The sequence below is a fragment of the Macaca fascicularis genome, chromosome 11 (assembly GCF_037993035.2).
Source record: "Macaca fascicularis isolate 582-1 chromosome 11, T2T-MFA8v1.1".
In the NCBI taxonomy this organism is placed as follows: domain Eukaryota; kingdom Metazoa; phylum Chordata; class Mammalia; order Primates; family Cercopithecidae; genus Macaca; species Macaca fascicularis.
The window spans coordinates 34283367-34295382 of NC_088385.1; the positions used below are offsets into that span (position 1 = coordinate 34283367).

Sequence of the window (12016 nt, forward strand, 5' to 3'; positions counted from 1 at the left end):
AAAGCATTCAATTTAGAAAAATTATAATAAATTATAAGAATAATGATTTCTATTTATTAGATGCTTACCAGGAAAGGTACTGTCATATACATTATGTTATTTTTTATTTTATTTTATTTATTTTTTGAGATGGAGTTTTACTCTTGTTGCCCAGGCTGGAGTGCAATGGCATGATCTCGGCTCACTGCAACCTCCGCCTCCTGGGTTCAAGCGATTCTCCTGCCTCAGCCTCCCAGTAGCTGGGATTACAGGCATGCACCACCACACCCGGCTAATTTTGTATTTTTTAGTGGAGATGGGGTTTCTCCATCTTGGTCAGGCTGGTCTCGAACTCCTGACTTCAGGTGATCCACCCACCTCGGCCTCCCAAAGTGCTGGGATTACAGGCGTGAGCCACAGTGCCTGGCCTACATTATGTTATTTAATATTCTCTCTCTCTCTCTCAACCCTCGCCCCCCGCCCCCCGCCCCTGCAAGGGATTGGTCATTGCCATTTTACCAATGGGAATTAAGACCCTGAGAGCTTAAGCAGCCAACATAAAGAACATAGCCAAAGGAGCAGAGCTGGGATTGGAACCCAGGTCCTTTTAATTCCAAAGCCTAAACTTTTGACCTCTATAACTAAAATTACCCATAATACCAATACCCAGAGATAAAATTATATTAGTTTTTAAAAAATGTTAGATTGGGGGTACACATGCAGGTTTGTTACAGGGATATACTGTGTGATGCTGAAGTTTAGGCTTCAACTGAACCCATCACCCAAATAGTGAACACAGTACTTGATAGGTAGTTTTTCAACCCTTGCTTCCCTTCCTCCTTCCTCCCTTTTGAAGTCCCCAGTGTGTATTTTTCCCATCTTTATGTCTGTGTGCACCCAATGATTAGCTCCCACTTATAAGTGAGAACATGCGGTATTTGGTTTTCTGTGTCTGCATTAATTCACTTAGGATAATGGCCTCCAGCTGTATCCATGCTGCTGTAAAGGACATGGTTTTATGGCTGTATATATTCATTTTGATGTTTTTTGAGTTTAAAAAACCCTTTGAAGAACAACAGGATCAGATCACATGTAAGATGAGCACTTTTTATAAAATCAATAGATTGTAGTTGTATATTATTCCATTTTCTGCAAGTACCATAACTTATTAAATGCATCCTACACTGGCAAACACTTGAGCTGAACATTTAGGTGGTTTTAGGTAGGCAATGTTGTGCCATTATTAAGAACATGTGCTTTGCAGGCAGACTGTCCAAGTTGGAACCCTATGATTGCGATCAAGCTCAGTTTTCTCTCTGTGCTTTACTAGCCTTATTATTATAACAGGATATGTTGTGAGAAATAAAGGTGTCTTGCTTATAATATATGCTATACATAACTATGCTTATTATCATAAATTATATTATAATGAATATACCTGTGTACTTTTCTATTATCTCCCTGAGATTTCTACAGGAAGTAAATTGCTGAGTTAATAATAAGCAAATCTTTAGAATTTTTAATAGTTAATGCCAAACTGTCCTTCTAAAAGGTTTTTTTAAATCAATTTACACTCTCACTAGCAGGAGATAAAAGTGACAGTTTCTCCACACTATTGCTAACATTGGGTTTGGGGATTTTTTTCAAGTCTCTGCCAAACTGAAAGGCAAACTGTCACTTTGATGACTAGTAAGGTTAAATATCCTTTGATATGTTATTGGAGATTTGTATTTTTTCCTCTGAGTAGTTCCTGATTCTTCTGGTTTTTTATTTGGTTGTTTTGTTTTTTTCTTATTGGTTTGGAGGGATTCTTTATATTGTCAAGATAAAAAAGCCCCTAGATTTTCATACATATTGTAAATATTTTTCCAAGTTTTTGACTTCGTTTCTTTTTTTTTCCTTCGTGCCATAAGGAAGTCTGTATTTTTAAGTAATCAAACCCATCCATCTTTTTTTTCTTGGTTTCCAACTTTGGTATCATGTTTAAAAAGGCCTTCTGCATCCAGAGAGTACAAAAAGATTTACAAAATACTTCAAAAACAGCCATCCAAAGATGTGCGTAACTTTGTAACAGATGCTGTATCTGGCTTTTTGAATAATGTCATAAGCAGGACTCTTGTTAAGAATGGAGTCTAGAGGGAGAGTACCCAGAAAAATCATGTCTTATTTTTCTATTTCATTCACCCTCTTCACCCCTCCTTTTTAATTCAGCTAAAATGAGGTTTAAAAAATAGTAAGGATTGCCATCAAACAAAAACCTGTCACTGATGTATAAGCTAAAGGGACACAAAGAAATGTGGATGGTGGAAAAGTGAAGAAAACCACCATTTTTCCACAGTGTCATAATGGTTCATCTACGAGTCACATATAACATTACATACTTTAACAGAACCATCAACAATAAGAACCCGGAGATATTATTCTACTTCCACAGAGCCAAGCAAACTACACTACTAAGATATCTATGTTCAAATGCAAGCTAACATGAAGAAAATAAATCATTATAATAAAGGTATATCAGGTTAATGCAGAAGAAACGTTAAAGACACGTTGAAGTGCAATTCCAATGTGAAGTCAGAGGGTTGGTCACATGCTCTAGCATGCAGGCTGGGCACAGTGGCTCACACTTATAATCCTAGATCTTTGGGAGGCCAAGGTGGGCGGATTGCTTGAGCCCAGAGGTTCAAGACCAGCCTAGGCAACATGGTAAAACCCTGTCTCTACAAAAAACACAAAAATTAGCTGGGTGTGGGAGCGGGTGCCTGTAGTCCTAGCTACTCAGGAGGCTGAGGTGGGAGGGTCACCTGAGCCCAGGAGGTTGAGGCTGTGGTGAGACATGATTATGCTACTGCACTCTACCCTGGGTGACAGAGTGAGACCCTGTCTCAAAAAACAAACAAAAACCACAGAAAAATACATGCTGGAGTGCTATCATCACAGCTTGCTTCCTTTTGATTACAGGCTTTAGGCAGAAGGTGAAGTGAAGTCAGAGCTATTGTGGAGTCCTAATTAGGGAAAGGGAGTCAGGCTGGCAGGACCAGGGGAAAACAAATAAACTATAGGTCTGCCTTTCTTCATGGTCCAGAACGTATAAACAAAAAGAGAGGCTGGGCGCGATGGCTCATGCCTGTAATCCCAACACTTTGGGAGGCCGAGGTGGGTGGATCACAAGGTCAGGAGATCGAGATCATCCTGGCTAACACAATGAAACCCCGTCTCTACTGAAAATACAAAAAAAAAAAAAAAATTAGCCGGGCAGGGTGGCGGGCACCTGCAGTCCCAGCTACTCGGGAGGCTGAGGGAGGAGAATGGCGTGAACCTGGGAGGCGGAGCTTGCAGTGAGCAGAGATTGCGCCACTGCACTCCAATCTGGGCGACAGAGCGAGACTATGTCTTTAAAAAAAAAAAAAAAGAAAAAAAAAGGAAGCAGATAAGCTATGGGTCTGCCTTTCTTTATGGTCCAGAACATATAGCCTTCCTGCACAGACAACGTACATAACTCACAAACTTCCTGCTTACCACCAAACACTTCGATTTATCATCAAACACCTCGGCTGACAGAAGGATGCAAGTTAGCTCCCTGCTACCTTGGAACTGTCAATCAGCCCAAGTTCCATTCTATAAAATCTCCAACAAGCCTTTGTCTCCTGGCAGTTGGGTCCTCTCTTGCTGGTTCTGCCCGTTGCTCCCTTGCAATGTATTTTCACATATTATCTAATAAATCTGCCTTTCTTTACCAACAACTGTCTTGGTAAATTATTTTGCCACCATCCCACCAGCCCGGATAGTTACCGCTCACCCTCAACAGCAATTGGCAGTTCTAGTCTCTGCAGACTAGATGGTGATGGCTGCAGAGTGGTGATGGCTGCAAATCCAAAGACAATATTTAAATGTAAGTAGTGTAGAAACTACTATCATTTTCAATTTTTGAAACACAAATAGCAAAAATACAAAAGATAACACAGGAGTAGTATTGAAGGAAATTATCTATTCTGCTATTTAATAACCTTTAAAAATCAGGGGCTGAAGGTTAAGCCCTAATCTGAGGGGCTGTTTAGCAGAAGGAAGAGTGATTAACTATCTTTTTCTGGTGCTTGGGGCTCTCTGCCTTGCAGCTCATCACTCCAGACCCTCTCCAGGCCTCCACCTCCTATGTCAGCTCAATAGGGCTGAAACAGACTTGGGTCTTGCCTCCTTTACTCTTACCACTACCAGAGAGTATACAGAGATATGCTCACAGGCCAAAACAAGACACCTAGAGAGCACCACTATTTCAAAAGAAAAACAAAGATTACTGATTCCATCAGGAGCAGAGGAATTAAAACAGAGAGGCCAAAGATGTTAATAAGCATAATATTACGCTAAAAGAAATAACAAAAGATTAATAAAACAATAAGAAACCATAAAAAGGTGAATCGGAAATATTAAATATGAAAATATAGCAGTTGAAAAAAGAAGAGTATAGATGAGAACAGTGATTTTTAACTACTGGTCATTATCCATGAATGGATGACAAAATCAGTTTAGCAGACTGTGATCAATATTTTTTCAATAAAATAAGACTAAATAGAATACAATTAAATAAAAAAAGACCAAAATGTACTACACATTATATTGTTACACCTAAGTGTGGTTTGTGTACTAGAGTCACAATGTAACATATATTTCTTATTGTGAGTCTTGACCAAAAAGTTTTAAACCTTTTGAAAACATGGAGGTCAAGGGTACAGGTACCATGAAGACAAGTGTGTATGGAAGGCTAATGGGAGCTGGCCAGAGCAACACCATTTTGTTCCTGAATGTCATTCTGCAACTGCTTGACTGTAGAATGTCCTTGCTGATGCTGCAGATGAAATTGCTGCCACCTGTGAAAAGACTATGCTATGCTGATGACTGAACTTTTTCCAAACCCCTGAATCAAGGATTTCTGCCTAGAAACCCTTATTCTAACTAATGAATTGTTTGATAACCCTCTCCCACCTTTCTCTTTAAAAGACCTCATATATCTCTTAAGACATATGAATTAAACAGTTAGGACATGATTTCAGATGCCTCTGGAATCTGTGTTCCTTGAATTCAATTCTAAAACCACCAATAAACCTTTTTGCTTGGATTTTCAGTCTCCATGACTCTGGTTGACACAAGAGAAGTAACTGAGACAATGGTAGAAGATTTTTTAGGAACTATTACATGTTGCAGGAAGTCAGGGACCCCAAACAGAGGGACCAGCTGGAGCCATGGCAGAGGAACATAAATTGTGAAGATTTCATGGACATTTATCACTTCCCAAATAATACTTTCATAATTTCTTATACCTGTCTTTATTTTAATCTCTTAATCCTGTTATCTTCATGAGCTGAGGATGTACGTCACCTCAGGACCACTGAGATGATTGCATTAACTATACAAATTGATTGTAAAACATGTGTTTGAACAACATGAAGTCAGTGCATCCTGAAAAAGAACAGAATAACAGCGATTTTAGGGAACAGGGAGGACAACTATAAGGTCTGACTGCCTGTGGGGTCAGGCAAAAAGAGCCATAGTTTTCTTCTTGCAGAGAGCCCATAAACGGACGTGCAAGTAGGAGAGATATCGCTAAAATTCTTTTTCCTAGCAAGGAATATTAATATTAAGACCCTAGGAGAAGAATTGCATTCCTGGGGGGAGGTCTATAAACGGCCGCTCTGGGAGTGTCCGTCCTATGTGGTTGAGATAAGGGCTGAGCTATGCTCTGGTCTCCTGCAGTACCCTCAGGCTTACTAGGATTGGGAAACCCCAGCCCTGGTAAATTTGAGGTCAGACCAGTTCTCTGCTCTCAAACCCTGTTTTCTGTTAAGATGTTTATCAAGATAATACGTGTACTGCTGAACATAGACCCTTATCAGGAGTTCTGATTTTGTCCTTGCCTTGTTTCCTCAGAGGCATGTGACCTTTCCTCTGCTTTTTGCCCCTTAACATATGTGACCTACTCCCTGTTCGTACACCTCCTCCCCTTTTGAAATCCTTAATAAAAACTTGGTTTTGCGGCTCAGGTGGGTATCACGGTCCTACCGATATGTGATGTCGCCCCCAGTGGCTCAGCTGTAAAATTCCTCTCTTTGTACTCTTTCTCTTTATTTCTCAGACTGGTCGACACTTAGGGAAAATAGAAAGAACCTATGTTGAAATATTGGGGATGGGTTCCCCTGATAATTACATATGGACATTTTGGTTATCTGGAAGGAAAAAAAAAACCCTTATACTTTATAATATTCTAAAGTGCAAGCCAGGCGTGGTGGCTTACACCTGTAATCCCAGCACTTTGGGAGGCTAAGGCAGATGGATCACTTGAGCTCAGGAGTTTGAGACCAGCCTGGGCAACATGGTGAAACCCTGTCTCTACAAAAAAATGCAAAAATTAGCCAGGCATGGTGGTGCACACCTATAGTCCCATCTACTCAGGAGGCTGAAGAGGGATCACCTAAGTCCAGGCAGCGGAGGTTGCAGTGAGCTGAGATTGCACCACTGTACTCCAGCCTGGGCAATGGAGCATGACCCTGTATCAAAAAAAAAAAAAAAAAAAAAATTAAAAACGATGACCAGTCTTACCATATACCATTGTTCCAAAAATCTAAAACCATATCTAAACAGAAAATATAATATGCTTGCTTTACAGTTATTCATATTCTTACCTCACTTATATTTGAATCTGTTATCCGTCCCTGCATGCTCATTATTTTAATCAGTCTGTCTTTTATGTTGGGAGGCAAAGGCTTAATGTCTGTGAGGTATCTGGAAATATTCTTCATGAAGCACCAAAGGCATCTGAAATACAAATACAATACAGTAAATCACACTGGGCCTGTACTGATTCCTAACACTTGTCTTAATGCTATTTGTTAGCACTTAGCCCTTTCATAAAAGTGTGTACATTTTGGCTGGGTGTGGTGGCTCACTCCTGTAATCCCAACACCTTGGGAGGGCCAGGCAGGAGGATGGCTTGAGCTCAGTAGTTTGAGACCAGCCTGAGCAACATGGTGAAACCGTCTCTACAAAAAAAAAAAAAAATTAGCTGAGCATGGTGGTGTAGGCCTGTAGTCCCAGCTACTTGGGAGGCTGAGGTGGGAGGATTGCTTGGGCCCAGAAGGTCGAGACAGAAGGGAGTTGTGATTGTGCCACTGCACTCCAGCCTGGGCAACAGAACAAGATCCTGTCTCAAAAAAAAAGTGTATACATTTTATATTAATACTATATTTACAACTTTAGCTCTGTAAGCTTCAAAAACCTAGTCTGTGTTAAATTACGGACAAAATGCTCTTCCTCTACAATTTTTTTCTATGCATACCTCATTTACCAAAATGCATTTTAAATGACCAACAAGAGTGTTTTTCCTAAGTGTCTCATTTCTAAGACACATACTCCTAAATAAGCATTATACTGGGACCCACTAATTGAAGTTTTATCTGTCAATCCAGCAAACTTGTTTTCACTATTTTTCTTGAGTAGTGGACAATGAAATCACTAGAGAAAGAACCATAATCACAAAGATTCAGCAAATATTACAAATCACAGAGATATCAAACTTAGTGCCAGGGTTGTACAGGCAGAAAGCAGAATTATCAGGCAACAACCAAGAATCTTATGATCAACATACTTTAACTGTGGACTGAAATTCCAACCATCTGAAAAACTCATACTTTAAACAAATATAAATCTTATTAATTCACATATATAAAATTTTACATTCATGAGTGAATGTGATCATATAACCGTGATTAATTTTTTAGCGCAATTTTAATGTTTTCTTTTTCCTCTTTTGGTTGCCTACACAGTTTCCTCTCTTGTCCTTCCCCCTCCATTAGTTTAGCTCTCCACACCAATGTAGCATATACTCTTTCTTATTTTTCTCTGTTCTTGTACACACACACACACATACACACACACACACACATATTTAAAGACTTGTATGGGGGAGGGGTCATTGTCTCCTAAAATGGCACCACAGTGCACTTACTTTTCTACACCGTCTTTCATTCAGTATCTTATGAAATCCCTTCAAGGTATCAAACACAGTACTGATTCTCCTTTAATGGCCACATCATACTTCACGGTACAGATGATCTATTTAGTGACTTGCATGCTGACAAGCATTACCACTATTTCTAGGATATGTTGTCAGATTATTTTTCAGAAAGTCTGGAAAACATTTCATATTTCTATTAGTAGTGTCAGAAAGCTCCTTTCCCTTTACATCCTTCCAGCAGTAGATATTATGGCTAGTTTATTTACTTTTTGAGACAGAGTCTTGCTCTGTTGCCCAGGCTGGAGTACAGTGGCATGATCTCGGCTCACTGCAACCTCTGCCTCCCGGGTTCAAGCAATTCTTCTGCCTTAGCCTCCCAAGCAGCTGGGACTATAGGGGTGTGCCACACCACACCTGGCTAATTTTTGTATTTTTAATAGAGACAGGGTTTCACCATATTGGCCAGGATGGTCTCAAACTCCTGACTTGGGATTACAGGCGTAAGCCACTGCGCCTGGCCCTATTTATTTATTTTATATTTAATTTATTTTAATTTATTCTTTCCATTTCTTTGTTATCTCCATTTCCCACTCCCATTCCCCACCCACTTAGGAAACCATTCTCATGTTTAATGTGTATCCTTTCATTGTATATTTTCTTTTAATGTGTTTGTTGTATGCATGCATTTCTAATTTATAAACATGGGACTTGTCATAGATTTGTTTAGTTTTTCACTCAGCACTATGTTTTCAAGATCACCTACTCTTAAATGTTGGAAGGCCTAACAGGTGAAAATGATGTCTCACTATTACTTTAACTTGTATTTCTCTAATTACCAGTAAACTTAACATCCTTGCATGAGCTTGCTGGCTATCTGGATATGCTTTTCTATAAACAATCTATACATATCCTTTGCCTGGTTTGTTATTTTTAAAAATTGATACATAATAGATGTACATATTTTCAGGGTACATGTGATAATTTGATACATTCATATAACGTGTAAAGATCAAATCAGGGTAATTGTGTTATCCATCATCTTAAATATTTATCTTTTGTTTATGCTAGGAACATTCAAATTATTCTCTTCTAACCATTTTGAAGTGTATAATAGATTATTGTTAACTATAGTCACCCTACTGATCTATTGAACACTACTATTTATTTTATCTGTGTATTTATACCCATTAATCAACCTCTCTCTATGCCCCCATCTCCTACCCTTCCCAACCTCTGTTAGCCACCCATCTACTCTCTATCTTCATGATATCCACTTTTTTTTTAGCTCCCATACATGAATGAGAACATGTGACATTTGTCTTTCTGTGTCTGGCTTACTTAACAAAATGACCTCCAATTCCACCCATGTTGCTGCATATGACAGAATTCATTCATTTTCTCCCTCCCTCCTTCCCTCCCTCCCTCCCTTCCTTCCTCCCTCTCTCCTCCCTCCCTCCCTCTCTCCTGAGACAGGGTCTTGCTCTGTTGCCTAGGTTGGGGTGCAATGGTGCAATCACAGCTCACTGCAGCCTTAACCTCCTGGGCTCAAGAGATCCTCCTGCCTCAGCTTCTAGAGGCATGCTTACCACATTTTACTACGATTTAATTATTATTTTATTTTATTTTATTTTTCAAGACGGAGTCTTGCTCTGTTGCCAGGCTGGAGTACAGTGGTGCGATCTTGGCTCACTGCAACCTCTGCTACCCAGGTTCAAGCAATTCTCCTGCCTCGGCCTCCCGAATAGCTGGGATTACAGGCACATGCCACCATGCCTGGCTAATTTTTGTGTCCTTAGTAGAGACGGGGTTTCACCATGTTGGCCAGGATGGTCTCGAACTCCTGACCTCGTGATCCGCCTGCCTCGGCCTCCCAAAGTGCTGGGATTACAGGCGTGAGCCACCATGCCCGGCCCATATCTTGGTTATTACAAATAGTGCTGCAATAAACATGATAATGCAGATATCTCCTTTATATATTTATTTATTTTATTTTGGATATTTACCTAGTGGTGAAATTGCTGAGTCATACAGTAGTTCCATTTTTAGTTTTTTGAGGACCATTTTCTTAGTTTTTGACAAATTTGTAGGAGCTCTTTGTTGTGGCCAAATACATGCTCTACATATTCAGAGGATGTATATTATCTACATGAGAGATGTAATGTTCTCTCTGTTATATATGTGTGTGTATAAGTATCTCTCTCCATGTATGTATATATGTTTGCACATAAATATGTTTAATGTATATATATTTATAGTATTATCTAATTCTACTATATTCTCATTTTTCTACTAAATATGTGGAATTTCCAGTTTATATTTGTAATTTAAAATCAAGTTTTCCTTTCACTTCTGCAAGTTTTTCCTTGTTGTTTTATAATAAAAAATTTCAAAAATACAGAAATACAAAACAGGATGATATACATCTATGTACCCCAAACCTAGAATTTTGTTACTCTTTTATCATATTTGTGTCAGATATCTCAAGACATAAAACATTTCTGATTAAGGTTGAGCATGGTGGCTTATGTCTATAATCCCAGCACTTTGGGAGAATGAGGCAGGAGGCTCACTTGAGCCCAGGAATTCAAGACCAACCTGGGCAACATGGCAAAACCCTGTCTCTACAAATAACACAAAAATTAGCTGGGTGTAGCGGCGTTCACTTGTAGTCCCAGCTACCTGGGGTCAGGGGGTGCTGAGGTGGGAGGATTGAGCCCAGGAGGTAAGGCTGCAGTAAGCTGTGATTCTGCCACTGCACTCCAGCCTGGGTGAGAGAGCTAGACCTTGTCTCAAAAAAAGAAAAAAAAAAAATTCAGATAAAATTAAAGCCCCTTTTGCATACTTGCCTGGTTTACTCTATGTATCTCTCTTTGTAGAGACAATTACTACCATAAAGTTTTAAAAATAGTTCCTGTCCATTATTTAATTATACTTTTAATACTTATATATATCTATAAATAAATTATTGGTTTTTAAAATATAAATAAAGTTCCTTAAATCATTTCACAGGAGTTGCTACAGCAGCACAGAAAGCTTTTTCAATATTATGATTCTCTCAAAGCTGTACTATGAGTCAGGGGTAAAGAAAAAAGGCCAAAAAAAAAATCCAATTCTCAAATTATAGCTTCTATGGCAGGAAAGTATTAGAATACACCTCCACCTGTAACATAAAGCAAGCAAACCACCAGATACCTCCAACTAGGATCTTAAGATTCCCTCTAAACTGTTCTCTAGAAATACCATTTGTGCCTTTAATCTGCCTTTAAAATTTTTATTTATATATCTTGAGACAAGGTCTCACTCTGTTGCCCAGGCTGGAGTGCAGTGGCACGATCACAGCTCACTGCAGCCTCAACCCCCAAGGCTCAAGTGATCCTCTTACCTCAGCCTCTCAAGTAGTTGGGACTACAGGCATGCACTACCACAATCAGCTAATTTTCTGTATTTCTTGTAGAGATGGGGTCTCAATATATTGCCCAGGCTGGTCTTGAACTCCAGGGCTGAAGTGAGCCTCCTGCCTTGGCCTCCCAAACAGCTACGTGCATGAGCCCTGCGCTCAGCCTTAATCTGCTTTTTAAATAGGAACACAGAACAAAAAAGATTGTTTGCAAATAAACATCTGAAAGAATATAGCAACAGCTGATCAGAGTCCAGGCATTGAAACAAAGCAATGATTGTAGAAGAAGACAATATAAACAACTCTGGAGCAAGAAACTCAAAAGCAGAGACTTTGCAGTAATGTGTGTGCTGGTTATTTCCATTGACCTAAAAGCTCTACCTGGAACACATATAAACTAGGAGGATCTTGTTAACTTATTACCTGAGTAGAAAGAAGTCACTGCCACCAACATTGTGCAATTTTATTAACCATTCAAGTCCAGTAGCATCTGGTAAAATTAGGACAGAATGGGGATTAAAAAATGAACAAATATTCAGTATCAAACATTCAAAGAAGCCACTACATACTCTTTTCACAAATATGTTTCACAAAGCCAGTACAGCACTAGCCATTAACCCAGTACACCAAGGGTA

The 12016-nt window shown here is 39.3% G+C and overlaps 2 protein-coding genes across 27 annotated transcripts in view; one reads left to right on the top strand and one right to left on the bottom strand.

The window, feature by feature from the left end:
* Nucleotides 1-12016, top strand: part of ETFBKMT (electron transfer flavoprotein subunit beta lysine methyltransferase) — a 75934-nt gene that overhangs the window by 48161 nt on the left and 15757 nt on the right. The window lies entirely within an intron of this gene.
* The window catches only part of AMN1 (antagonist of mitotic exit network 1 homolog), a 58786-nt gene that overhangs the window by 32223 nt on the left and 14547 nt on the right, over nucleotides 1-12016 (bottom strand). For 11 of the 24 annotated variants that reach the window (XR_012420122.1, XR_012420119.1, XR_012420121.1 and 8 more), the window contains 2 exons: nucleotides 11805-11871; nucleotides 6654-6786 (listed from right to left, as the gene is read on the bottom strand). The exons of 1 other annotated variant lie outside the window; for it this stretch is intronic. Coding sequence is in view for 13 of the 23 variants with exons in the window: in XM_074006558.1 (XP_073862659.1) it covers nucleotides 6654-6770 (117 nt within the window). In the remaining 10 variants the exon portion in view is untranslated. Of the gene's footprint in view, nucleotides 1-6653; nucleotides 6787-7975; nucleotides 8158-11804; nucleotides 11872-12016 lie in introns of all 24 variants that reach the window. 12 more of the 24 variants (XR_012420114.1, XR_012420115.1, XR_006690439.2 and 9 more) reach the window with 2 other exon arrangements.